This window comes from Falco peregrinus, chromosome 9 (assembly GCF_023634155.1).
Source record: "Falco peregrinus isolate bFalPer1 chromosome 9, bFalPer1.pri, whole genome shotgun sequence".
In the NCBI taxonomy this organism is placed as follows: Eukaryota; Metazoa; Chordata; class Aves; order Falconiformes; family Falconidae; genus Falco; species Falco peregrinus.
The window spans coordinates 35,757,389-35,785,197 of record NC_073729.1 but is presented as its reverse complement, the minus strand read 5'-3'; the positions used below and the strand labels follow the sequence as shown (position 1 = coordinate 35,785,197).

The 27,809-nt window shown below is 39.3% G+C and overlaps 1 protein-coding gene across 2 annotated transcripts in view; it reads left to right on the top strand.

Annotated features, from left to right (window-relative positions):
• The window catches only part of PTPRT (protein tyrosine phosphatase receptor type T), a 453,423-nt gene that overhangs the window by 169,237 nt on the left and 256,377 nt on the right, over nucleotides 1-27,809 (top strand). For both annotated transcript variants that reach the window (XM_055814515.1, XM_055814516.1), the window contains exons 3-6: nucleotides 9,045-9,316; nucleotides 15,281-15,362; nucleotides 18,551-18,666; nucleotides 20,239-20,413. In XM_055814515.1, coding sequence (XP_055670490.1) covers nucleotides 9,045-9,316; nucleotides 15,281-15,362; nucleotides 18,551-18,666; nucleotides 20,239-20,413 — 645 coding nt within the window. The remainder of the gene's footprint in view (nucleotides 1-9,044; nucleotides 9,317-15,280; nucleotides 15,363-18,550; nucleotides 18,667-20,238; nucleotides 20,414-27,809) is intronic.

The following is a 27,809-nucleotide window of genomic DNA, read 5'->3' as shown; positions in this document are numbered from 1 at the left end:
GGGAAGGGCTGTGCTCTAGAGAGGCAGGTGGGAAGCGATGCTGGACATCACCTCGCACCACTGAAGTGAGAAATTTTGTCATGACTCTTTGTGATAAACTGGGCAGTCCCTATTACAGACTAGAACTGTTAGATGTTAGTGCTTTCATGAACTGTCTGATCCAACGTTTAGATCAAGCTTTAGGGGCACCCTGAAGTGTGGTTTAGTATCACTGCTGTGTTTCTGTCTATACAGATGTGAATTAACCTTTATGTGCTGATCTTCCACGCTGAATCTAACAGGTTTCCGTATGGAATACAGGCTACTAGAGACCACTCTGGCCTGTAGCTGAGGCTAGAAACTATCAACAGACAAAAGGTGCTTTTTTCCCCTCTTTTTTTTTTTTTTTTCCCCTCCCTTGTCATTTCTGTAGTGTTACAGTCAGCTGTCCTGCAGTGCCAGGGTTTCTAGCTCAGTGATCATGCATATGTGAGAAATTGAGATAACGAGAGGTCCCTCCTGTACTTAAAAATTTCCTCTTGCCTCTGCTGTGCTGGATACCATCACTCTCCCAAGTTATTCTTTTCATTCCTGTTTTTATAAGCTTCTGCCTTAATTTTTCAGTTTAATTTTCTTTGGGCCAATGAAAGAATCCCCATTTGTTATTGAGGAAATTACAGTCAGAACCTGAAACCTGCATGTTAGCTTTATATTGCAAATATGTCAATCTCTATCATTGGTTGTCTCTGGAAAATGCCACAGAATTATGTAATCAAAAGCTATACATCCATGTTAGATTATAAAAAGACAGTAGAACAGGGAAGAAGCTATTTTGATGTGATGATTTTTTAATATGCTTGTAAGGTTAAAAGTGCATCCCTGTAACAAATAGGGTCCTTCCCTGTTTGTGAAGTGAAAAAAGCAGCATACAGAAGTAATAAAAATGGGCAAACCAGTTTTGGGTGGATCTCAGTATATGTTGCTGGGACAGCTTTAACCCAGAGCAGACCGCAGAGCTTCTGGACTGCACAGAGATCCTGTTGCCTAATGAGACAATCCCTCTGCTGTTAAGAGGGCTGAGGTTCTGAAACTTTTGACAAAACATTTAATCTCCAAGTCCCTGCTTAACAGCCTCTTGCAGAAATCCCATTATCCACCTTAAAGCCCTCTGCTAATTAGGCCCTCGTTGGCTTCATCAGTCATTTGATCTCTTTCCATCTGGATTTCACAGTTGAAGAGGGCTTGCTGACTGATCCACCAGCATGTAAAAGAGGCAAGCCACTAAAGTGTGGTTATTTTTTTTTCTTTTCTGTAGTCCATGATCTATTTTAATCTTGTTTCTTCTGTCGGGGTAGTTTAATGTTTCCCATTTTGGAAGGTAAAGCCCCTGCAGTAGATGTCCTTTACTTCAGCATTTACTTTGGGAGTGAATAAAGGGAAGCTGTCATTTGGCTGGAGGCCATTCCTGGGTTGTTAGCATCTTTCAGTGTCTGTGGGTCACCTTTATTCAGACCTTGGAAAACATTTGTAAAAGGCATGTAGTTTGATAACACCTGTGATTTACTGTTAACAGTGTCTGGATGCTACTGAAAATGCCAGCAGTCATTTATGGCTCAATCAGTGAAATCAATGAAAAAGTCTGTGGTTTGCAATTATGAAACTGTGTGAATCCTGGTTTCCCTAGTTCTGAGCATTTTCCTATATTTCTTTGGTTTAATATAAAGCAAGAGATTTGCAAACTTCTTTCCTCCCAAGGACGTCTGGAAACGTGCAAACCAGACCCGCTTCTGTTTTACACCTAGTCTTTCAGGGAAGATTGTACCATAAATGCTTTACCAATCTTTGCTTTCTTTAAATAATCACAGCAAATGTTTGCAGTCACTGAAGTAATATGGGATCAGTCTTGTTCTCAGAGATTTTTCTTATGACACCCCCTGCCTCCCCAGCAACTTAATTCTTTTTGTGACATTAATTTGCTGAAGAAAAGCTCTTTACAAGTAGTGTTTCTTTAAAAAAATACTTTCCTATTATCCAACAATTTCCCAAGTGAATGAATTGTCCTCATGAATTATACTGAACTCAACTTGCAGTTTCTATTCATATTTATCTGTGAATCAAACTCTCTTTATTTCACTAGTAGATTAATTCGCTATGACCCGTGTTTGAGAAATAAACCCCAGGGGTCTGATTTTGTCCTAATTGAAAAGGGGATAGGAGCTATGAGATACACCTTGTTTGATTTTGAATTTCTACAAACGCTGCTGTCTGTAGTACATTAGTCAGAGGGAAGAGGTTTCTGAGACTTGTTCAGTTGTTTCACATGGGTATGAAGAACAGGGATATGAAAATGTGAGAAGTGTGAAGCAGGTAAGTGTTCATAACTTTTCATAAAATAAAACCTACAAATTAAGTGGCAGTAGCATAAAGCACATGCATGGGAATATTTATTTTCCCCAGCACAATGTGTAATTAAACTGTAGAGCTTGTTGACATAATGCTATTCCTAACTGACTTTAACAAAAATTCTGGGAGGAAGATCAATCTTGAAGCTTGAAATGGGAAGTTCTGCTTTATGGTACCCTGATTCTTATGTTCTGCTTAAAGTGGTCACTTTGTCACTGCTGGAAACAAGTGCAGAGGTAGATGGATTTTTTCTTATATTGTCCTTAAACTTGTTTTTCATACTTAGTGTAGATGCTTTTCAGTGTCTGTTCTGTGGCATTCAGATTGACTCGACAGTATTATAAATACGTGCTTTTCCAAAACATACGGAAAAACATGGGATGTGGAAACCTTACCAGGAAGAATGTGAACTTGCTTAGCTGGCTGGCATGGGTGCCTCTTGCTTGATCTGTCCTTCTCTAAAAATACCTGTGATAAAGGACTTCCAGGTCAGTACATGAGACAGTGAACTGGCTCTGAGCCTAATCCATGTCCACTGGGAAAGACTGAAAGCATTCTTGCAAAGGAAAGTAACACCTCACAAATCTATTGAAATACTCCGATGTTTAAAAAGAAAAAAAAAAAAAAAGGCTATTAAACTGGATTTTATTGTTCAAGTGACTTTCAAAAAAGTTGCAATGGATTTCCAGAAAAGGACTCTTCCTTGAAAGAAGTGAGGCTGCAGTAGAAGAGACAAGGTGCTCAAACGTGGACAGACAAGACCAGCAGTAAACTGTTAGTAGGGGAGGCTGCCAGAGGTGCCCCCCTAGGATCCATGCTGTGCTCTGGAATGTACTCAGCATATCCTTGAAAGGAGGGTGGAAAGTATGGAGGGAAATCACCCCAGTGAAGCCGCCAGTGTCCTAGTGATGGGCTGAGCCATGTCATTGTCTGCGGTGATGAGCTGTCCTCTGTCTTGGCAGCCATAAGCGTAGTCTGTGACAGCTTCTTGTGCATTGGGGATTCATAGTAGCAGACTTCTTGTATGTTACGTAAAACCACAAAGATGTACACTCATTCACTTACATAGATTAAAATGACTGTGGTAGATACTGTGGGTTACTATTCTAATAAGCACCCTTAGAACATTTTTGGTTTGTCGCCAGTTGGAAAAGCTTATTTCCCTTGTGGTTTTGATTAAAGTTTTCAAAGCTATCTTGGTATGTAGTTGAACTGCAGAATAAATCCTGTGTGGCTATCAGAGGCAGGACTTCATGCATTTCCAGGTTAAGGTGTTCTGGTCTGGGTGGGAGGTGGCGGTTAGATGGGTTAAAGCTGCTTGGATGGCAGCTGTTGCTGGTAGCTCTTGTTTGCAGATGGCATCAAACTGGGGGGAATGGTTGATATAATTAGGGGTAAAGCCACCAGTGGGGCTGGAGCACTTCACCTGTAAGAAGAGGCTGAGGAGTTCCCAGAGATTGTTCAGCCTAGGGCAGGGAAGGCTTTGGGGGCACCTAGCAGTGGCCCCCAAGTCCCTGCAAGGAGGTTTTCAGGATACAAAGTTAGGATCTTTGCTGCAGCGAGTATCTGGAGGATGAGAGACAACGAGTGTACATTGAAACAAGAGGTTTTGAACTGAATACAAGGCAAAACTATGAGGGCAGCCAAGCACCGGAGTGGGTTTCCCGTCGGGGATGGGCAGTCCTCCTGGGAGGTTTATAAGACTCAGTAGGTAAAAGCTCTGAGAAACCTGGTCTGACATTATTGCTGACCCAGCTTTGAGCAGGGGCTTGGCCTGAGGCTCCTCCAACTCAGATTGTTCCATGTTGCTTTGTTTTACCGTAACGAGGATAGATGTCAAACATTTTTGGAGATAGAGTTGTTCTTTGGAAATAGGCAAAACTGTGTCTAAACCATGCTCATGCACCTGATGGAGCTGCTGGAAAACCCATTCCTTTATTTTGGGAAGGAATTTACTCTTTGAAAGAACATTCTGTACCTGATTCTGGTTTTCAAGGTTTTGGAAAGCTCATTTTGCAGTTGAACGTTGTGACAGCTTTCTTTTCAAGTTTACATTCAGTCTTTAATGGTTGCTATAATTTCATTTTTAAACAGCACAGTTCTTCAAAGCCAACAGTGAAACAGCATCAACTGAGGTCTGTCTGGCGATCATGAGGGGTTCTCAGTGGCTCATTTCTTCAGCTGTCATTTGTCAGAACACACTCATGTAATCTTAATGAACAATGTGCAAAGCCATTAAAAACTCAATTACGGCTTTCTTTTTACTGCAGACGTGAGAAAATGCAATCATAAAGTGCTGATGTGTAAACACAATAGCCACCATCTGCTGCAGAGTAGCATTTCAGCTCCAAAAAGAGGATATATGTTGCAGATGCATCAATAATAGGACGCTTATCGAGGCATCATTATGCACCAAGCAGGGGAAAAATTGAAATTTATGGCCAGCTAGAGAGCACTTCATGGTTTAATTCCCCAATTTTCAGTGGTATGTTTAATAACTATGTGAGAGTGCCGTTTTATGTTCCTGTCGTTTGAACAGATTTTTAAAAATGAATTTATTTACCCTCTTCCTGCTTCTGACTGATCTGAACATAACATGTTCACTTTTGGTTATTCAGGACAAAACCAGCAAGATATTAATTAATCTAACCTGTTGATTGAAGAGCACTAAATTTAATTGACCTGATATTCAGTCTGCTTTAATAAGTGTATACTTCTGTGTCACATAAATACGAAAAAACTTTTCCACAGTGTAGGTAAAAATAGGTAAATTTTTTTCCTCAAACCTCATTTTTTCAGCTCAGTGTAGACTTTACGGCATTTGAACTTTCTGGATGGAAGTAAACAAAACAATGGGGCAAAATGATTTTTTAAATTTTTTTTTCCTACTGTTATTTTTTTTCAAAATTGGATATGCAATGGTCTAAGTAAGAGTTTCTCTAAGGTATCTTCTGTTTTATTCGGATTCTTGCCTGGAGACATTTACGTGGCTTTCAGTCATCCACTGAACGATAATTTCCATTTGTGACATGTTAATTCATTCCCTAGTTCTTTGTATGAGTGGAGAATATGACGAGTGGTTTGTTGGTGCCAGGTGTATCTATTTTATTTGCATATACAGGCCTATAAATTGAGAATAAGTCGCATCGACTTCAGTTCTGTGTTCAGTCTAAATGAGGCTGTCAGACTGAATCACAGTATGTCATTTTTTATGAAGAATAATAAGGAAAACCACACTTGTCCTTAAAAGTTTGGTTTTAATTCCTTCTTTTTTCTCTGGTGGGAGCAATTTTCCTGATCTCTCACTTACCTCTGAGTGATGTGTCCTGCCCTGACAAGCTTCGCTGGGCATGGACATTTATAACAGGGGAGCGGATCCCAGCTGTGGATCTTGGAGCATGCAGAGCCACCTTTTGCAGGTCCTAGGGGACAGGGGACCTGTTCAAGTTCACACTCTAAAAAAAGTAAAAAAGTGTACCGGGGGGTGTATTTGGAAGCGGATGTATAGAATATAGGGTATACTTTATTCACAACTGAATTCTGTAGATTAGCATGTTCTTGTGTCTGATGTCAATTGTAGTCTTGATGAAAACTATAGGTTTACACTCCCTATAATGGCCAGGTGTGAATGTGCGCTGTGCCTTGACGAGCCAGGGAAAGGGTTTGTTGTGGAAGCTGCCACACGAAGTCTCTGCAGAAATAAGGGATGTGGTGTAGTTAGTAGATGACTGGTTTAAACAATGCGTGAGTACTTTTCTCTGACAGAGATGGCACTATAAGTGGAAATTTTTCATCTTTTCCACTGTCATATAAAATAATACCTCTTATCAGAGGTATTTTACTGGAGACAGTTGTGGTTTTATAGTATTTTTCTCCTGTATTGCTAGGCATACTGTATTAAAAAAATAATCATAAGCTATAAATAAGAAGCTATGAATAATTTGCATAAGACAATTGTTTGTAAGGCTATTTTAGTAACTAGGAGTAATTATTTTGCTAAGTGCTTTTCAGTGGATGGATATTTTACTTGCTCATATTGTCAGTCACTAGATTCAGGCTCCATATACTCTCTACAATTGTCAGCGGTTGCATAAAAGACCATTGTCAAACCACAAATAACTTGTGATTCATTTTTTTTTGTGGGTGGCAAAAAATAAAATTGTAATTATTGCTTATGCACTCTTTATAAAAGCCGATGGTTTTTCTCCCAGAGGAAAGCTTGTTATTTTTATATATTAATCTGTAAAAGTGAAATACTCCCTAACTTTTTCTGTCATTGAAACACCTACCCCAGTGCAGTTCAAGACTCTATTGTGTTAGATGCAGTACAGCTTCAGATAGTTCTTTAGGGTAGCAATCCATGTATTATACAAATAAAATTAAAAAAAGATAAATGAGGGAGTAAGATGCCCAGAAATGGGATGATGCACCCTATGATCTAATCAATGATGTTGCAAAAATCAGTTTTCCTGGGTTCCTACCTGGTGTAGCAGGTACTTGGTCAAAAAACTTTGTGGGTGCACAGCAGCTCTGCTTTTCTTTACTGTTTTAATTGGCTGTGCCATCATGCTCAAGTATGAGATCTGACAAATGTGGAACTTCACTTCATTGTGTCTTGTACTTTTTCGCACCGTGGCATTAAAATGCTGCAGGCGCCACATTTCACAGCAACTGCTGTACTCCTCAGTGCTAGACTACTGTTACTCAGCAGTTTTACAATGGCTTTCCTCCACTTTTCTCCTGATAATCTGGGTTCTTACAACTGTTCTTCTTTTGTTTGTAAGGGAGGATAAGGCAGGTTATGTGTGCTGACAGAGATCGTGGAAGTGTCTTAGCCTTCAAAACCAGGCTGCCGGCTTTCCAGCCTGATGCCTGAACTGTCAGCCTGGGCTGCCTCTTCAAGCCAGTTGGCAATTGTGCTTCGTGATAATAAATTATCTGAGGTCATAGAAAGAGAATCCAAATCTCAGTTTCTTAAAACATCGGGGGGGTTTGGGTGGATTTTTAAGAATAGTATGTATATGGTACTTGCTGGAGAAGGGGATCTTGTGGTTGATTGGGAGCAGTAGATTGATAGCGAACATTTGCCAGGATCCCACCCTATGGACTTGGATTATTAAAGGGAAACTGAAGAGTTTGGATTCAGCTTTTATGTTTCTCAAAGCCCTCACTGTGAATCTTGAATTTCTTGATTTGAGGCTTTTTTGATTTGCAGCATATGAAAGTGAAAGATAGGATTGCCAGAGAACATCTTGCCTATAAATTTTCATATTTTTTAGTACAGCCTCTTCCCTTGCTGTGCTTGCATTGTGTTTGAATTTTCCAAGGTCTCTAGAGTATGTGATTTTTATTTATTTTTTTGAAAGATTGACTTCATCTGCATCCGTGCTTTTGAATCCTTTACAAAATGCATATATATCATATAAACACAGGGGAAAAAATATGTTTGTGGGAGAAAGTTGCGGGTATCTGTTGATATAAATTTAGAATGTATGGCTGTTCACTGCACAGAATTGATCAAAATGTTTATCTGGTGTCACACTGCTACAGCATGGAATAGGGAAAGTCAGTAGGTTAGAAGTGAGGCAGGGCTTTTCAAACTCAATCTTCTGTGAACTGCAAGAGGCCAGCAGAGAAATAAGTTTGTAGCATGCCTTGGCAGCAGCATTGCAACTGAGAGTGTCAGAAGGGCTGTGTCTGATTAAAAATTATCATGCCTGGCTGCTGACACAGATTTCCCTCCCGCCCCAGTCTTGGTGTTCAGCTTTTTCTGAGCGTGAGTGTCTGTACACACATAAAGAAGCTTCTTTAAACAGAATTGAATCAAATAACTCTCATAATGTTTTACCTTATTGCTAACATTTGTCACCTTGATGCATCTGTGAAGAGATGAGTTGAGACACAATGTGCTATAAACTAACTGCTTGATGAATCAAGATGTGAGTTCAACATCAAGAGCCATGGTTAATATGATGCAAGCTTCCAGGTTAACAAACTCATAAATTGCCTTAGTATATATTTTCCTCCCTAAATTCAGCCTGTCCTTCCCTCCTAGAAGAATAATTGTCCTTGTTGCATTATTTCTAGTCAAGATGTTGCTGTTATGCTTACGAGCCTAATTCATCTGGGCTCTGAAAACTGGGTTTTTCTTAACGTATTAAACCTTCAAATGTTTATAGTGCCAAGGTGCAGGGTTCACAGGTACAGACTGGCACCCAGTGGATAGCAGCCACGTAGGCAAACCTCCACTGAGCATTTGGCCCACTGCTGCAGTTCTTGTACTGAATGTGCCTGTGGGGACTGCGTGCAGTAGGAGAGCCCGGGTGCTGCTCAGGGTGTGAGTATGCTGTTGTTTAGAGTGAGTGTTGTATCATGAGGTTATAAAATTATAACAGCAAAATAGTATTTTTATTTTGATTTTGAAGTTATCTAATTAAAGTGGTTCTAGTTGGCACTGAGCCTACTTGTGCATATACCCTGCAATTTTAAAATCCCTTCTCTCTGTTACCCAATAACAAGCTGAAAATAGCTAATTCGAGCTCTTCAGATGAACGTTTTGTTTTCTGGCTTCTAAGGGAATCGCTGACTTTTCAAATGGAACTGTATTTATGGAAAAAGCCAAGCAAAGCCACTCTTTCTTCTCTTTTTGCTTTCCTCCATAGGCTCCTTCATGATGGTCAACAGCTCTGGGCGGGCGTCCGGGCAGAAAGCTCACTTGCTGTTGCCTACGCTGAAGGAGAATGACACGCATTGCATCGACTTCCACTATTACTTGTCCAGCAGAGACCGTTCGAGTCCCGGCTCTCTGAATGTCTACGTGAAGGTGAACGGAGGACCGCAGGGCAATCCCATATGGAACGTCTCGGGGGTTGTTACAGAAGGATGGGTGAAGGCAGAACTTGCCATCAGTACATTCTGGCCACATTTTTATCAGGTACGAGTTTGTAATATTTTTCTCTTTTTTTCTTTTGAACATTTGGCTATGTGTGAGCTAAGCTTTTATTAGCAATAGGTGTTCTGAAAACCAAATCCATCCCCCCCACCCTCCAACTTTTTTTCCTATAAGAATGACTTTACATATAGCAGTTCAATAGTATAAGGGTTATATAGGCTTCCTGACATACCTCGTCCTGCGTCACCCTTTTTATTCAGTTGCTGTCAGATCACAGAGTGATGGATAGGCTGCTGGGAGGCAAATTATTGGCAAGTTAAGAACCCGCTTGTTTATCATGAGACTGGCACGTAAACAGTCATATTGGCCCTACCCATAGCGCTATGTAAATGTAAATACAACTGAGTGTCTAGGTGTGTAATTGAATCTCTGCATAAATTTGCCTGAACAATTTTTGGCCTTTAGTTGGTTCCATAGGGAGGGACATTTGTTCACTCAGCTTTGCATCTGGACTTTTCCTGTGCCTGTATGAAGGGTGTAAGTAGATCAGGTACTAAAAAAATCTTGGACCATGTTATCAACATGACTATACTCTTCACTAGCTCCTCTGTTCCTCCTCTTTTTAGCACTGCTTGTAACATATTTTTAGTTGTTCTGTTAGGAAATATTTTTTTTTTAAACAGGCACAAAGTTAAGGAATGTAATGGGTAAGTTGTTTTTTGTTATATTAACTTTACAGCTACTTTTTAGTTGTCCACTTCAAACATCATGTGGCAACTTAACAGTATTTTTTTTTTAGTTTTAATTAGGTTGCACACAATGGACTCCCATGGTTCTTGTTAGGTGTTGAAGGCATGTTTTTATCTTGTTTTATATTCAAGAAAAAAATCCCCACCAAACAAACAAAAAACAAACCGCCACAACAACAAAACCTGGGAGGTAATTGCACCCTAAATTTTGCAGGAAAAGCTGATGTACATATGATAGTAATAAAAGACATGAGTGAGAAAGAATCACAATAGAATAAACTGTGAAAAGGCAGCAAATAGTCTGTGGATAGAAAACAGCAGGTAGAATTGCTTTTTTTTTTTTTTTTTTTTCTTCTAATAACTGGGTAGGAAGTCTATAAAATCTGAGCTGAAGTAGAATGCTTTAATGTTCTGCCTCTGAAAAAGAGTTGGGGATATCAGCAGAATACAGAGCACACTATGCAGGGTGAGAGGAAGGGATAAAGAGATGCAAATGTGTCGAAAGTGGTGTTTTAAGAGATGTGCACAACTTGTCACCTGTTCTGAAACTGTATTAAAGTGCTCGTACTTCACTCATATTAACATAAACCTGATCATGAACCGGAACTTGCTTCATAGTAGGTGCTCCACAGAGATAACAGAAATGATCTTTCACCCTGATAATCAGTGCTTGAAAAACGTGGAAAAGACAGCCTGAGCTCACACTTGGAGGGAACCTTTTCTCAGATATACCAATAGTAGACTTCCTGAGCCTGCCTTACTTCTTTTGCAAGTCTTTTGCAGGTCAAGTTTGCTTTTCCTAGAGCAAAAGCTCCTTTAAATCAAACAAGAATTGTTCACTGCAGTACAAAAAATGAACAGATTGGAAGCCAGCAGTAACTGTTCCTTCCTAGAAAATACAAGGGTTTTCTTTTTTACTTTTTGTTGAACAGGGGTGATGTTTCCTTCTGCTTATATTTTTATTCTTATTCCTTAAGTGTGGCTTTTAAAGTCTGAGTTCTGTCCTACTGTTATGTGGGATCTAATACACTGATTTATCATCAGTCCCTAATTTTATGAAACAGCTTCTGTTGATGCAATCCTGTGACTTTCTACTTTTAATCAAGGTTTTTAAAAGAGAAACAAAACCAACGTAAAAACCAAACCAAACCCAAACTTTAAGCTTTCAAAAGTGAAGAGGAGAGCACACTGAAGGACTTAGGCTGGCAAATAACAGTAATTTTGACTAAAGCACCACTGCTGGCTAAAGAAGTCCGGAGGCGGTAGGATGACAGAAGCTTGGGTGTGCTGTTGCCTAGGGAGTGTCTCATTTCACACTTACAAGCTTGGATGTGCCATCGGAGTGTTATTTGTCAGCTTTAAATCAAAATTGCATGCCTGGAGAGCTCTTTGTATGCAAAAAGGCCTGAAAGTATGTTCTGTATTTCAAAAGCACCAGGTAACGCAGGAAAAAAATAGCATTTTTTCTAAATAATGAAGTCTGTGTCAGGCAAAATGGGAATTATTATCTTAATGCATGGAAAGCACACCATCTTAGATTGCAGTGTGCATCAAAAACTCAGTTGGGCAAAAAATCTGAAACTGTTTGCCCTGGGTCTGAGGGTTCAACAAGTACTTTGAGTTCTGGAGACGTGACTAGTGGAAAAATAGTAACCAAGCCTATGGCCAGAGTTTGTGTGGTAGGTCTGGCAGTTCCGTGCAAGGGTCATAGGAGTCATCTGGATCCAAAAGCACTCTGTCGAGATACAAATGTGGGGATTGTGGAGGTTTATAATGTCTACCCTAGAGTTACTCGTACTTGGATTCCCAGCCTGCAAATGTTTTTAGTGTAGTGTGAAAAAGCCATAATAGTTCTTGGAGAAAGGTAGTACATGTAATCTTGAATTATTGCTCAGCATAAGGATGAACTTAGTCCCAGAATGCACCAAGGGCAGCACTAGAGTCTGCCAGGAAGAGTTTTCCTGATGTATAGCAAGGAGCATTATTGATCCATGCCTGAAGAAAACTGTTGTACCGCAACAGATGAGCCAGGCTACGCTGCTGACACAGACTACGCTGGTACATAGCAGCAGTGAAAGGTAGGATCGTTTATTGGTAAGGAAACATGAAATGACTTAGTGTTTGCAATTCTCAGCATTTAAGAATGTTTTTTAAGAGTAAAGCTTTGCATTTTGTCACCTATATTAATTTCTGAGGAGCTCCTTAAATAGAAGCATTGTTAAATGCCTACGTCTAAATCTTTATACTACGTTTCCGACTGAAGTTAAAAGGACACGAGAGATGTTTAGTGTGACATTTGCAGAACAAGCCCTGTAAGCATTTATACCTGCTTTTTCCTTATGCTGGGTCTCCATTCCGTTTCAGGAAAACCTGGGTGCTTCTCGCTTTGATAGGTCTGAGGCACTGCAGAATACAGAAAAAGACAACAGTGCGGAAGTCTGAACAAGAATATCTGACTGTAAAGCAGAACAGATAATAGAGTCTGTCAAAACAAGACTGTGTGAATTGAGAGATCCCTCCACTCTTTTTCAGGGGATTCTGCACCAGTGTGCATGGGTTTTTTAAGGGGTGACTCCGTTGTTACTGGCTTAAGTTATATTGTGCTGTATTAAAGACTCTGTACGTGTCAGTTATTAGCAAAGACAGTTCTCTATGTGTTGGTGCTTAATTTTGCCATGCATTAATAGCTAATGCAAATGCCTTGGAGAATTTTCCAAGTTCCTGGCTTGCAGAAAATTGAGAATTAGTTTATTGTGGTTTATATCTTCTCCCAAATGCAAAACTAAAATAAGATTTTGTAGCTGTAATGTTTTGCTTTAATTCAAGTCTGAAGGGAGCTGCAGTAGTTCCTTGCATGACCTTCCCAGTTAGTGTGACTTTCATCATGAATAAAATTTCACTTCTAAAATAATTATAATTTCCAGACTAAGGATTTGTGTTGTACTCTTATTTTATGCAGAACCTAAAAAGCCTCTTGGGAACCTTGATAACACAAAACATGTGTTGATGTTTTTGGGATTATTTTTTCTTTCAGAGACTTGCTTCTTCCTATTGGTCCTTGACAGCCTAATTTTTGTCTACCCTCCTCTGGGGTAGAAATTTGGTTTCCACGTATTGTTAGCAATTTGAATTTTCTTAGTTTATATCTTTGCCTGTTAAGTTTTGAGTTCTACCTGTTTTTATCATGTCTGTCTTGTAATGGATGCATTTCAGATTTCACATTTGGATTTGTTTTGAATTGGGGAAGCAGATCTTAGGAAGTCATGGAAGCATGAGTAGAAAAGACATTCTGGAAGGCCAGTGATGGCAAAGTGATTAACAGCAGTTCTGTACTTATAAAAGACATAGTAATCTACTTCCATATCCAGGGCATGCAGCAATCAGCGTTGGGACAGTTAATTTACTGTATTAAATCTTCTGATTAAGGAGATGAAGAGGCTAAACAGGAACAGACTGGGAACACCAGCTTTTATTTAGAATGAAAATAAGAGAATGGAAAACTGGCTTTAAGTGTTAACTTGGAGTTTTAGTAATGAATTTTAGAGGTTAAACATTATTGAAATATTCTCCTACGAAACAAGTAGCTGCACTAGAATACTGTTACAATAGTAATAACTGTGCCAGCTGAACATGTTAATTAACTCTGTCCTTGAAAACATTGTATACTCATGCAAAAATGAGCAATTTAATACAGTGTGAACATTAGTGAGAGAGAATGAAAATGGGGACATCCCTTTCAAATGCAGAGGACAGTGCTCATTAGATCTCCACCCATAATTTTATTTTTATTTTTAAATCGTGAAGGATAGTGCTTCATTCCTTTGGGAAGAGAATCACAATCTTGAGAGGTAGCATTACCAAGATGTTCAATAATCAGTCTGCATTTTTTTTTCCTATTGCAATTTAACATTTCTAAACATTTTTTCCTCATGGAATCACAGAGTATCTCCAGTCAGAAGGCACCTGTAAGGATCATCAAGTCCAGTTCCTCCCTGCTCCTTGCAGGACTAACCTACAACTCTGCCATATGACCAAGAGCATTGTCCGGATGCTTGTTGAACTCTGCCAGGCTTGGTGCCACGACCACTTCCCTGGGGAGCCTGTTCCAGGAACTGAGCACCCCCCCAGTGAAGAACCTCTTCCCAGTGTCCAGTCTGAACTTACCCTGACACAGCTTCATCCCGCTTCGCTGTGTCCTCTCGCGAGTCACCAGAGAGGAGACCCCACTCCTCCTCCTCCTCCTGCGCTGCCCCCAGGAGGAAGCTGCAGGCTGCGATGAGGGCACAGTCCACAAATTATGTCCTACTATCCTTTAATTGTTGGGCAAAATACACCATATCTAGCACTGTCTTCTGATTTTTTAGTTAGCTTATTTGGCAGTAGTTAACTCTGTTTTAATGATCTGTCAGTGTTGTAGGTTGTTTTTTTTTCCTGCACCACGTATAGCCTGTATGTTTTTAGTAACAGGATACTTCAGGGCAGTTTTCCAAGTAAAATCACAAAGCCATAGGGATGTATGAGTTTTTTCTTCATTGGTAATTTAATATCTGTCTATTCAGACCCAAATTAGTGGAACGCTTTCATTATCCGGATATATAAATAAAATAGAAAGTGCTAGTTAGGGTACCATTACTGTAGAGAAATACTGCATGTAGTTTTTAAAAATGTTCATTCTCAGACCTTGTTAGCTTAATCCAGAGAAAGGCAGAAACAAGTTCATTATATCTGGGAGAATTTTATTTCAATTCAGTAACGAGAATCCAGGGTCATCCATTGTTTGTAATTTGCTCTGTAATACTGCCATGGCATATGTGCCGAATCGAGATTTCCTCCAGAAGAATCCATGCCGAGTTATTGATTCAATAAGAGAATTTTCTCTCACGTACAGCATTCTCCAACTTTGAGGCACGCTAAAAACAAGATGTCAAATGATTATCCACTTAATGTTCTTGGACTGGTGCTTAAAGTGAATATAGGTTTGTATATACACAGAGTATTTTTTACTCTCCCAAGTGAAAGAAGCACACAGTTGTCTCTAATCCTAATGAACGTTGTTCTAACTTTTTGCTTTCCATATCAAACAGATTTGCAATCCTTAGTATGCGTGTATATACTGAATTGCCTTATTATCCCTTCGTTGTTAATGATGAAATTACTCAAATGACTCTGGCATTGGAATAAAACCAGAAAACTGACTGGCCAAATGACTAGTGTGGCTGTTCTTTTTAAAAGAACTTTTTCTTATTTTATATTTCAGGTGATATTTGAATCTGTCTCTTTGAAAGGACATCCAGGGTACATTGCTGTGGATGAAGTCAGAGTTCTCGCCCATCCATGCAGTGAGCACTCTTTGTTTTTGTAACTGTATCAATGTGTTATATACCGGTCTTGACAGCGTAAAGGAGGGCTGTACTAAATTTGATCAGCACTAAAATGTCTTCTTGTATCCCACTGAGACACCTAAAGACAATCAGCTTTGCATAAACACAGAACTCTGCAAGTTGTGCAAAAGGGAAAACTGTGCTCAGTCTATAGTTAGCACCCAGACATCTGTGGAAGGCCCTCTTCATCTCTTGTTATGAACATAAAGAACATAAAGCTGGTTGTTTTATTATTTCTGAAAATCACATTGCTGTAGAAAACAATCTTAAAAGCTTCTGATAATATCCTGTGTGGTTAACTTAAGAAAAGAATAAACAAACAAACAGTTTCAGAATTTCCTTGATAAAGGACATATCCCAAAGGCCTGTCTCTCTCAACAAACGTTAAACCCACTCTGCTCCTCTGTAAAGATATTAAAAACAAATTGCATTCAGACAATACACTTGCACAGGAGTAGAAACTAATGCAGGTTCATTAAGCTGTTCAAAAATATTAGTGCCGCGTTTCTTCTATTTCAGCCATAATAATCAGCTTAGGTTTATTCATTTATTTATTTCCTATTTAAAGAAACCTTGAGCTTCAGTCTTTGAGTCTGAACTTGTTCGGTTTCTCAATGCATCTACACTGTGGCTTGAGGACTTGGTGTGTCTATATTGGCTATGTAATATACAGTTTCTTCTGAAGTTGTTTTGATTATTTTTTTAATAGCCCCTCTCACTTGCGCATAGTTTCATTAAGTCAGTGGTAGCTGCTCACAAAAAAACATGGATCATATCAATGGAGTGATATCAGCTGGTTTTCTTGCAATAAGAATTTCCAAGAACAGCTGCCGTTCAATGTGATAGACATGGTTCTGCTCAAGTTTAACAGGACATTTCTGATAACTGCAGTATGGTTAATTGCTGTTTAACTAAATTATATTTGTATTTACCATGTGCTCATTGCTCAGGCCTTTGGGTGCATTTACTTCATTAAGAAATACTTACAGTCTGTATTAGCCAGATGTTGCTGATAATGGCAGCATCCAAGGAAATCCCCCAAACGGTCTGCGTGCATTCCATGCATGCTGGGTGATGGCTGATCCCTGTACTGGGAAAGAGGCCACCGAACCAACTGGGGCGAAACCTAGACAAGAAAGTTACAGGATTAAAAAAAAAAAAAAAAAAAGAGATGGGATGCTGTGTTACATCCCTGCTTAATCAAGTATTTAAACTGATTTTAAATCCATTTCTCCAAGTATATGGAGGTCCCTCTTTCAAATGGTGTCCCAGGTGACTCAAAACTGAAATGATTCGAATGGTTAACTGTTCCGTTTTGAATCGGCAGCCTACAGAACTGCAAGTTCTCGGCCGTCTTTGTAATTGCTTGTCCTGTCAGATCCCCAGCGTTGCTTTGCTGTTGGGCAATGACAACTGCCAGGGTAAACGTCATTGGAGTGTGTTCCATTGACTTGTACAGGCTTTGCCCCACATATTCATTTTACTATTGTTATAACTCAAAATACAGGGACCACAAAGCTGCTGATGACCCTGGAGGTTACTGAAATTATTGGTGTTATTTCTTCATTTCTGCCTTACCTTTGTAGATGACAGTATAGCAGACAAACCTAAGTATCAGCAAAACCACAGTGAAATGTTCCTAATGACACAGTAATGGAGAAAAATAACTGGCTTGCTGGTGTTGCCTTTTTTTTTTTTTGTCCCTCGAAGAAATGCACTGGAGTATCAATTCTCATTATGCTACGTGTGCATGCGCACGTGCAATCACAGTGCAGCCCTGTGCTCCAGAGGGCAGCGGACAGGGCGCGTGGGGCCGGTGTGACTGCGCTCACCCAGGCTGCGCCGCTTCGTATGTGGAGCTGGCTTACGTCTGCCCACCTTAGACTGCAGGCAGAAATTACTAGTATTAGCCCACAAATATCATGTAGTACATTCTGACTGTCACCCAGAGGTAGTTTTCCAGTAAAATTTGATGCAAATTACTGATCCCCAGAAAGCAGGATGGTACAGAGTCGCTATCTTTCAGGAGCTGTCAGCAAACCGAGAGTGTGGTGAATGGGATACAGAGGCTAGAAAAAACATTTGGCAGAGTGTATGGGCATGTGTTGTCTGTTCAAGTGTCTACAGCAGAGAAATACTTGTACATCAAGCTTCATGCACACACAGATGCAGATGCCCACCCCACATCCCTTTGGATTTATTTGATTCCAGTAGAAAAAGATGGGTTGGTCTGTCCTCTGAAATGAAGTATTTCACCGGTGTCTAATTGAATTAAAAATGTAAAGACCAAGTTGAAAACTTCTGACCTTTAGAGTCTTACAAGGCTGTTTAGTGTGTCCTACTAAAAGTTTTCAAATGGTGCGCAAACTTTCTTCTGGGGCCCAGCAAGAACTAAGTTAATTTGAAAGTGTCAGATTCACTACTGTAATCTTTTTTATTTTCTTGTACGTTAACTTAGAGGTAAATGAGCCTGGTATTTAGTCAAAAAGATAATCCTCTGATCTAGTTCCTCTGTGAACAAATGTGATGTCTGCATTTTAATAGTAGTTTAATATTGAATTAATACTGAATTTAGTATCAACAAAACACTGATATCAGTGATCTTAACCTAATACAGTGATACAATATTGTCTTTTATATATTTCATTTACTATCTGATTTCATATTAATGACACGTTCTTATCCTAAAGGTCTAAGATGTATTCGATAGTCAATAAAATAAAAGGGAAAAAATACCCTTGTGAAAATTCAGTTTGACTCAGTCATGCTTGACAAGCTCAGAAGCATTTGATTTTTTTTTTGACCTTTTTAGAAACACAATTTTCTGAAGAAATTACTCAATTACTTTTTATAGCAAACAGTAAGAAATTGTGCTGATGACCGTGAACTTGTGTTGCGATTTGATCGAAGTGTCTGATTTTAGATGTGCCAGAGCTCTGTATGATCCCTCAGGCCATCCTCTGTCAGATCGATCACCCACCTGGCTCTGCAGCGAATGGTTAAATACTGAGGCACAGCTTTATTTTGCAAAATCACTTTGTCACGGATAGGCATTAATGCTTTGCTGAGTGTTTATGTCTCTGTTGGTGTAACACAGTCAAGTACTGCCTTGCTCTACCCTTGCAATACTTTGCATCTTTTGTTAGGAAAAGCACCTCATTTCCTACGACTTCAGAACGTGGAGGTTAACGTGGGGCAGAATGCGACGTTCCAGTGCATCGCTGGGGGGAAGTGGTCCCAGCACGACAAACTGTGGCTCCAGGTAATGTGCTGCTTCTGTTGGTTTGGGGCGTTTTTTTGTTTTGGTTTAGTTTTGGTTTGCGCTTTTTTTTTAATGGTGGATTTTTTTTTTTTGTTGTTTTGTTTGGTTGGTTCGATTTTGGTTTGTTTGCTCTTTCAAGTGAATAAAGTAGGTAGGGGCAGTCTGGGTGGTGGGGCAAAAATCTTTTCATCAGGAACCTATGAGAACTTAAACTGTTTCTAGGTGAGAGTTTAAGGTGACAAAGAACAAGATAATGATACAGAAGATGGAAAAAATGGCCAGTGACGTTCAAAATTTTAGTTTCAAATAAATGCCCATGTACCTGTAAGGACTCAGTTGTAAAACAGAAGAGGCAAAACAGGTGAAATAGCCCTTCCCGTCTGCTTTATTAGGCAGTCGTCTTTCCTGTCACCCTCCAAAAATGTCCTCAGCCCAGAGTCAGTGAAAGTGTTAAGAAGGAAACCTACTCTAAGGTCTGAGATTACTACCTGGATGGTGAAAACATGCAAAACCAGTTTGTACCCACTGTATTTCTTCCTCCCAGTTTTCTTTGGCTGCATTGATAGCAGCTTGTACCTTTTAGTCTCTCATGAAAAGGCCAGAAGATTCCCTCTCTTAATGTCTGTCTATATTCTCATCCTGCTGGCTGGACTTGAAAGACTGGGTTGTGCTACTCAGGTGGGTGTCGTAACAACCTTAAGGACTCATTTGCTGTTCTAAAGTTAGAAACGGAATATATATCAAACTGAAGATATGGAACGTGTGTTTCCCATTGAAGGACAAAATTATTTCTTCTGCCCTTTGAAGTGCTCTGATACATTCTCTAAAATGGAAATATTTAATGAAAATAGCCTTCGAAACACCCCAAAAACTGATTACTGGAAAACAGCAAAACAGCAGTGTGTTTTCCTTTGAAACTCCCAATAAACTCAACCAATTGAGCAAGTTCAGGTGTTTATCCTGTGGAGACATTGTATTACTAACTAATTCTTTATCTGTTGCTTTTCCAGTTGGGAAGATGTAGTCTGGCATTGATAGAGAGGTTTATTGAGGAATGTTGGACATGTAAGGATGTCTCCCTATCCAACCAATTTCTGTAAATTGGTCCAGAATCAAAGTTTTACATCTAAAAATGTCAAGTTTATAAAATTTGTTCATTTGTAGCATTTTCCCAGGTCTACACGAACCATTCAGTTTTATTTTCATATCCTAGCTGGGCCTCTAAATATTCTGTGTAAAATTGCACAGCCAGAGATGTCACTCTCTAGCCTTTTCAGTAAATATAACACATCAAATGCCCAAGTATGTTTTAAAAATCAAATAGAAGTGAAAACCTAAATATATGTGCAAGGATTTTTAAGCCCTTAAATTTCAGTTCATACAACCCTGTAAATTTTTCAAGGCTATGGCTAGCAGTCCTCTCTTGAAAATGGGTGCTTGTATAAGATCTAGCCTAGTGATGTGAACATGAAGGTCTGAGCAATGTTAAGAAGTATAGCAGAGAATGAATTACATGTGAATGTATGATACCTGTGTCTTCATAACTTGCATTATTTTTGTCTGCCTTTACAGCAGTGGAACGGAAGGGACACAGCATTAATGGTCACTCGAGTGGTCAACCATAGACGTTTTTCTGCTACTGTCAGTGTAGCTGACACCTCTCAACGCAGTATCAGCAAGTACCGATGTGTCATTCGTTCAGATGGTGGCTCTGGAGTTTCGAATTATGCGGAATTAATAGTGAAAGGTAGGTTGCATTAAAACAGCAAGTTTATTCAAGATGGGTATTTCCTCGCAGATGGCAGCTATTTACAAAGCTTGACATCATATCGGACTTTCTTCTTTCATTCATATTGAACTTAAGTAAGGAAAAAATTGTAGAACTGGCATGAATTTCAGTCATTTTCTTAAATGTTTGAACCAAAACTTTGTCTGGATACAGCCCTCTTCATGAGGTTTTGTAGTAATGCGTGATGGCTATGGGTACTTTCACTGTAGTCAGCTAAACAGTTCGGTTGTCAGCTTCATCTGCCTTTCTTTACAATATTTTATAAGGCATAAATAATCTTGTGATGGAGCATTGCATGTCACAAGAGTCTGCTCAGGGCTGCTGGGAGTAAATGACGGGATTGATTCTGCCGATGTCCTGAAGTACGCAGTAGTAACATCAGTAGTTCTTGAAGGATGCTGGGGTTTTAGCCTGTTATTTTCTTTGACTCAAGAGCTGATACTGTGCCTGACACATGCAAGATGTATCTTAATCTTGCCTTCATGAGGCATGCAGTGGAGCGCTATTTACTGCACTGCCTTTTTTTGTGTGTTGGTTGGTTTTTTAAATTATCACTTATTTATTTACCCATTTATTTATTTATTTATTTAAATGTACCCTGATCTGCACTGCAGGGATCCTCACCGACTCCTGTGAAAATGGGGGGCTGCTGTAGACAAGAGATCACTTTTTTCTGCTATACTACAGTCTGCCAACGTACTCTGTCCTTTGATCACTATACTGATGCCTTTACAATGCCTTAAATATAGCGTTGCATGGTGCAGATATTCAGACTATACAGTTTGGGAAGAGAACGCTCCTAGTAGATGCCAAGTGCTTTTAATTCCCACTCAGTGATCTTGCATCTTGTTCAAATCTGGAGGAATTAATTCATGATTAAAATGGAATTGAGTTGCCAAGAGTAGCATATCTAGTACTGTACCATAGCTAAATAGAGGGAAGGCAATCTTCCAGAGCAACCAAACACCATAATATGCAAAGTTGAGTAGGTGCCTGATGCTTTCATGTTTATTGATAGAAGAAAGGAAAAAATAGAAGGAGAAGTTATAAACATAAATGGTTGGATGTCCACCAAGAGAGACATTGATAGATTCATTGCTGGATTACTCAGGCAGACAACAAGGTAGAAAAAATTTTAGCAGTGTAATATTGTTTAGGGGAAGGTGCGCTCCTCTGCTCCGTGTTCCTGTTTAGTGAGCAGGTAAGGTCAAGTGCTTCATTTGAGGTTAGTTTGATGCAGCACTGTGAGATGCTGAGATTGCATGGATGAGTGCTTCCAAACAGTCTGACTAATTTTAGTGTGGATAATAGCAAATTTGTAATGCGTGCACACAGGCTGAAATGAAGGCAAATTGGAATTGTTTAATTCTGAAGAGACGTTTATTGAATTGCAATAATGTACTTGGGCATACATTAAATTAGTCTGTAATTGAAGTTTTGCTCAATTGATAGTCCTGCCCCTAAACCCACTAAATCCAAGCTAATACTCTGCTTCTCATGTGCTTTCTCTTGATCAGCTGAACATAAAATCATAAAGGATTTCTTGCAACAAAGCTTAAGGTTTAGAAGTGTATCTGTGTATCTTTTTAATGTAAAGATCTGTTTGCTTCCCTATGCGTAAGATGTTTTATTGTACTATTGAGAAAGGAAAGAGTAATTTATGTTTCTTAATATTGAATTATAGTATTTGGTAGAAGGAGAGAGAGAGGTTTTGCTTTGAAATACATGTACTTCTACACCCTGAATTGGAATAATAGATATCTATTTCAGCAAATAAAATGATCAATGGAATTAGACATGCACCACCTTCTGCTGCCCACCCCTCAAGTCCTCCCCTTGTCTATGTGGACATCTTTACTAAGAACAGTGTATTATTGTAATGCAATTACTGGAAATTTTACACAAAAGATCATAACTTTATTAGTTTCGAAGTATTAAAGTGTATTTAGTGGCAGGGGCTACCTTTGTAGTACTGTGAAAATGCTTTTATGTAGGCAGCTATTTGCTGTATATGCTAATACTTTTCAGAGTTCTGACTCTGTTGCAGGGCTTGTATAAATGACAATACATTTATTCTTCTCTTTGCACTCTAGAATCATAATAGTCAAGCTAGAGAAACCTATCATTTCCATCTGTACACCTTACCATCCTTTGGTGCTCCAGTGGAAATAGCTCTTCTCTCTTTCTTATCTCTCACTGTTGCACATGTAGTAATTTAATACAATTTTGTACAGGGCAGTTTTCAAAAAACCCAGAGATTCTACATCTTGCTATGCTGATCACATATGAATGGAATGCTTGTCTGTAATTTTCTTTTAAGTAAAAACTGTGTGGCGGTTACTCATTTTCTTAAGTGAATGTAGGTTTTGCTTGTGTAAAGATTGTTTAAAATACTGTGGAAATTGGCTGGAATCTTATAATTTAAGGTCTGTATCAATGATAGTGGCCTTGCAGGACACCTGTCATATTATGTGAGGTTGTGAGTAACATCTCTGTGTGTGTATGGAGGTTTGTTTACATCTGTTGGTTTTTTTCCTGATCCCTTTCAGATATTCTGGATGCTTAAATTAATTACTCAATATGTGGTGGGGATCCATGGAGAGCTGATAAAGAAGGAATATTACAGCATCTGTAACCTATTTTTCACGAGCCAATTTTTCTGAGATTTTGACTCTCCAGGAAGTCCATCAAAATTATGTTGTTGCTACCTGATGCAAATTCTCTTAAGGCTCGTACATTTTCTTAGAGGGGGTCTGTTCTGATACTGCCGGGGTAGGAGAACTTAACAAAGCCCCTCTACGGACCTCCAAGGGTATGTTCTAGTTCTCTTCAGTTTTCTCTTAGTTGATTTTCAAAGTAGTTCCTTAGTCAACACAGATGAAAACCAGTCTGTCTCTTAACTGAGTGGCTTTCTGTCATCCTTGTAATATTTGGGACAGCTTGCCTTTTATCAGTCACTCTTTTCTTGAGGTTTTTAGATGCGAGAAGCCGATGCCTTTGGTGATCGGGGGAGAGGTGATTTCTTTTTTTGGAGTTGCTTACTGTTTTTCTTTAGGTCTTTTCTGGTGTGACGCTTGTGTCACTAATTGCACCATCTATTTATTAATTCACCAGGTACGCAGTGGAAACTGCTCTAGGGATCTGAGTCTTTTCCTAGTAAGTAGACCCTGGAATTTTTAAAAAAAACACAACAACAAACAAACAAAACCAACCACAACAAAAAACCCAAAACCACAAAACAAAAAACCAAACCAAACCCAAACCAAAAACCCCACAAAAAAGCACAACAACCCCCCCATCAAGTTATCAAGTAGAGATACTTAAGTGTGAAAAGCATGCTGAATAATTAGACATTTAAATCTATGTATTTAAGCTTCTCCCATATTAAATATGTTGTGCAAATTCCAGATTCACAATTATAAGGCAGACTCATCAAAATACAGGTATTTTGACTATCTCAGTATTTATTATTGGAGCTGTGTCCAGAATAGTTTCAGGTAATTATTAAACAGCAAGAAGTCCTCTTAGTAGAAAGAGCTTTCTGGAACTTTAAAGTAGTAAGATACAACACCAGCTCCGTTCTACAGCTGGGCCTGATCTTGCACTGGAGCTGGCCCTAGAAATGCCACCATCAGGCCCTCGGTAGGTTGCCTTGAATAAAACAAGTGCAGTGCAGGTATGAGAGTGTGTAACAGGGTGTTCCATGTGTGCTCTAGGGTACAGCTTGTTCCTCGGATGAAAATATAATTGCCTTCAATGTAATTGTTCAGGATGCTCACAAACTCTAAAGTCTTTCACTTCAGATAAAGCAATTACTAAGAGAAGTGGTGGGTCTGAAAAAGATTCTTTAAAATTTTTGTTTGTTGGTTTGTTGGTTTTTTTAAAAATATATTTTCATGCCTCTTGCATAGGAAGTTCTGTACCCCAGGATATTAATGCCAAATGTACTCATTAAAACTAACATAATATTCTTGGTATCACAGGGTGATTTAACAACTGTTTCTATGGTGGTACTCAAGTCCATCCCCATGTTTCAGTCGGGAGGCTGGGGGAGTTGGTATGAAGATTAGACAGTGTGCTGCAAGTATCCTCGTGTGCTGTCAGGATGGCTGGAAGACCAAGTCCATTCCCTCCTTTGGAAGCATTTAGGAGATAAGCTCAGCTGTGGTATATGTGTGGTTTAGATTTTACTGTTAAAAAAAGTATTTTGTCTCGTATGCATTCATAAGTTCAGATAGGAATTTTCATGCCTTCCAGCTACTTATCAGACTCATCCAGATTGCAGAAGTTGCTGGGTAGGTTTGAATTCATCTGCCTGTGTAATGTACATTAATCAGGGTCCTCGAAGTTATCACCTTGCGAACAAGAGAAAGTCTCTCGCTGGTGCTGCCAGCAGTATCCGTAGAGCTGTGATAATGAGGGTCGCCCTCAGGCTGTGTGCTATCTCTTTCTCTATTTTTTCCAGTTTACACAAGTAGATTCAGTCTGCAGAATTTGCATGTAGCATACCATGAGAGGCATAGATTTGATAAAGCATGTAATGATGTTGCTCTTTTGAACATGAAGCTGGCACAGAATGGGTTTTGTGTGTGTGTGTGCATGCAAACCATTTCTGAAGGTTATGCTGCCTTTGAAATTACTGCACAGGGGTGAATGGCTTCATGATCGTAGGGTGCCTGAAAAAGCCACTTACATGCCTTTATTTCTTTGTAGTCACAGTGGTGTAAGGAATGTAATACTCCTTCCTTGGTGTTCGCATCTGGCTGGTAATTACTTGAACTTGTCATAGCTCTGTTTAATCGTCTTGTTTGGTGTAGTCCAATAGCAGTTGCTTTAACTCCGTTTTAATCATTAAGTGGATGTGTGGTGAGAAGAGGGGAGGCAAAGAGATTACAGACTGTCACCGAGAGCTTTAACTCCACTTTCTCTTTCAGCCCAACTCATTATGTCTGTGAAGTGCATGGGAGAGGTGTGAAGGCAAAGCCATTGTTTCATAGAAATTAGGAGTTAGTGTGAATGATTTGTGTCCTTTCAAAAGGAAACATTTCCTTCTCCTTATGTATAACCTCAAATTGGAACTTGGAAATGAAGCCATTTCCTTGAGAACTGATTAATGTATGCATTATATACAGGATCCAATTTTTAGAATTGCACTGAGTGCTATGTGGACTTGCAATCATGTTTCAGCATGCATATTCCTTCTTTCTTACTTTATATTAGTCAACAGGGTATAAATTATAATAAGTGTATCCAGAAAGAATATAAAGCTAGAGCTGGGTTACAAGGAAGGTTCATAAACTAATGGTGTATTGACAATTCAGTCAATATTTTCCCCCATTTTTTAATATCTCTTTCTTCATCAGCCTTTCTGTTTCTGTGTAAAACAATCAGGGATTGCTGTCTTAAACTTTGTCCTGTTTGTAGCCACCTGGGAAATGATAACGGCTTTCCTATCACACCTCTGAGTTAGGTTTCAGGAATTTCTTGGAGGATGATTGGCGTGTGGTGTTTGTGGGGTTTTGTCTTCGGGTTTTTGTTTGCTTTTTTTTTCCCAAGGCAAATATAAGTCCAAAAGTTCTGGCCTTATTCTGACTGAAATTTTACCTGAGACAGGTACAGGGGTAGGCATGGGATGAACTTGCTTGGATTTGTTTGTAAGGTATATATTTCCAAGTATGATGTAGCTGTTCGTGTGTAAAGGTCTTGATTAAATACAAGATATAAATGCAATAATAAATGGAGAAAGAATAAGGAATAATCTTTTTGAAGCAGAAGGAGTTTGAGTGGTTACAATCCTGTTAAATGCTTTTAATTCAAGAGAAGTCTCTTGAGGTATCATCTGTTGCCATACTTGGATGTTGGTGAACAGTCTGGTATGACTTAGGCGTACTTGGACACTTGCGAGAGAATAGTTGGCTATGAGCTGTTATACTTTTCAGAACAAAATATTAACTTCTGTCACAGCAGAAAAAAACAACCTAACAAAGTAGTGCTTTGCTTCATATGAAATGCAGGCAAGATGCATCAGATTTCTTAGTATGAAAGGGTGATCAGTGATATGAGATTCTCAAAGAATAAAGCAGCAAAACAAAGTGTATTTACCATGGTGAGGCCCATAGATCCCATCTGTATAGGAGAACCAAATTAATTTTCAGTGAAGGAAATAGACTTTCTGTATATGCAAATGCTTCAGACCATGTGATTATTGGAACTTGTGAAAATTCTGCAGTGCTAGACACAGTGTAAGAAGCATTCCTGCTGTTCTGTTTCAGAAATGCAGTAGTAATTGCAGCTAATAGGCTTTCTGCAAAGGTATTGTATTTGTTGTAGGGCCGGTGAAGCAAGAAGCTCAAAATCACCTGTGGAAAGGACAACTTATATCCTGAGCAAGGTACTAATGAACTCCCCAGCCATCTTTGCCTTGCTTTAAGCTTTACTCTTTGTTGGCAGCCTACTGTAAATCTGCTGAGTGCGTGGTTGGGTTTCTTAGGATGTGTGAAATGTGCACCCAGCTTTTATTTGTATTGTTTTAACAAAATTTTCAGAGCTAGATATAAACCAGTTAAAAGCAATTTGCTGGTTCCTTACCTTACGTTGATTTATTTTACTTGGCTTTTTTTCCCTTTGTACATCTTGAACCAGCTTTTTTGATTGCGTTGGGGTCTTATCCTTTCTTAAGCAATCTCTCTTGTACTCAGCCTTCTTACAGACTTGCAGGTCTGTGTGTTAGACACACCCTTCTGCCTCCTTTTCTTTCAGCAGAATGCTGCATACGCTGCGACCGATGGACTCTGTGGGTAGTTGTTAATCTGCTCTGCTGGATTTGGAGGTTGGCATTTACAAGCTGAAGCTCTAATCCTCAGGTAAAGAAGGTTGCAAGTTTTGGAGGAAAGAATGATGGAGCTTTGTAAACATCGTTGAGTTCAGAGCTAAGGATATTAGCAGTACGGCAGTTCCAGAATTTTTTTTAGCTTGAAAGTTAGGAGATGACAAAAGTCTTTTGAAGTCTGTTGGTGGTGCTGAATGGAGGCCATTCAGCAAGCTTGGGTTAGGTATTCTGGTGAATGGATTTTTTGAAGTTTGCATAGCATTTGCCTCTGAATGATGGAGCTAAACTGCTCTGCTGTCGAAGCCAGTACAGGGCTAAGCTCCAGGGAGAAGCTGGGTGTTGGTTATGTTTGCATTTGCCCTATCTGAATGAAGCGATTAAAGAGCATGTTTCTGCATTAAGGAAAGCACGATCGGTTTGAAGTTAGTTCCCCACTCAACTGTGAGACTGAGGCAAGAAAATAGCCAAAATTGCAGTTATTAATTGACATTTTGCAGTCCTTCTCCATCTCTACCCAGTTGAAGA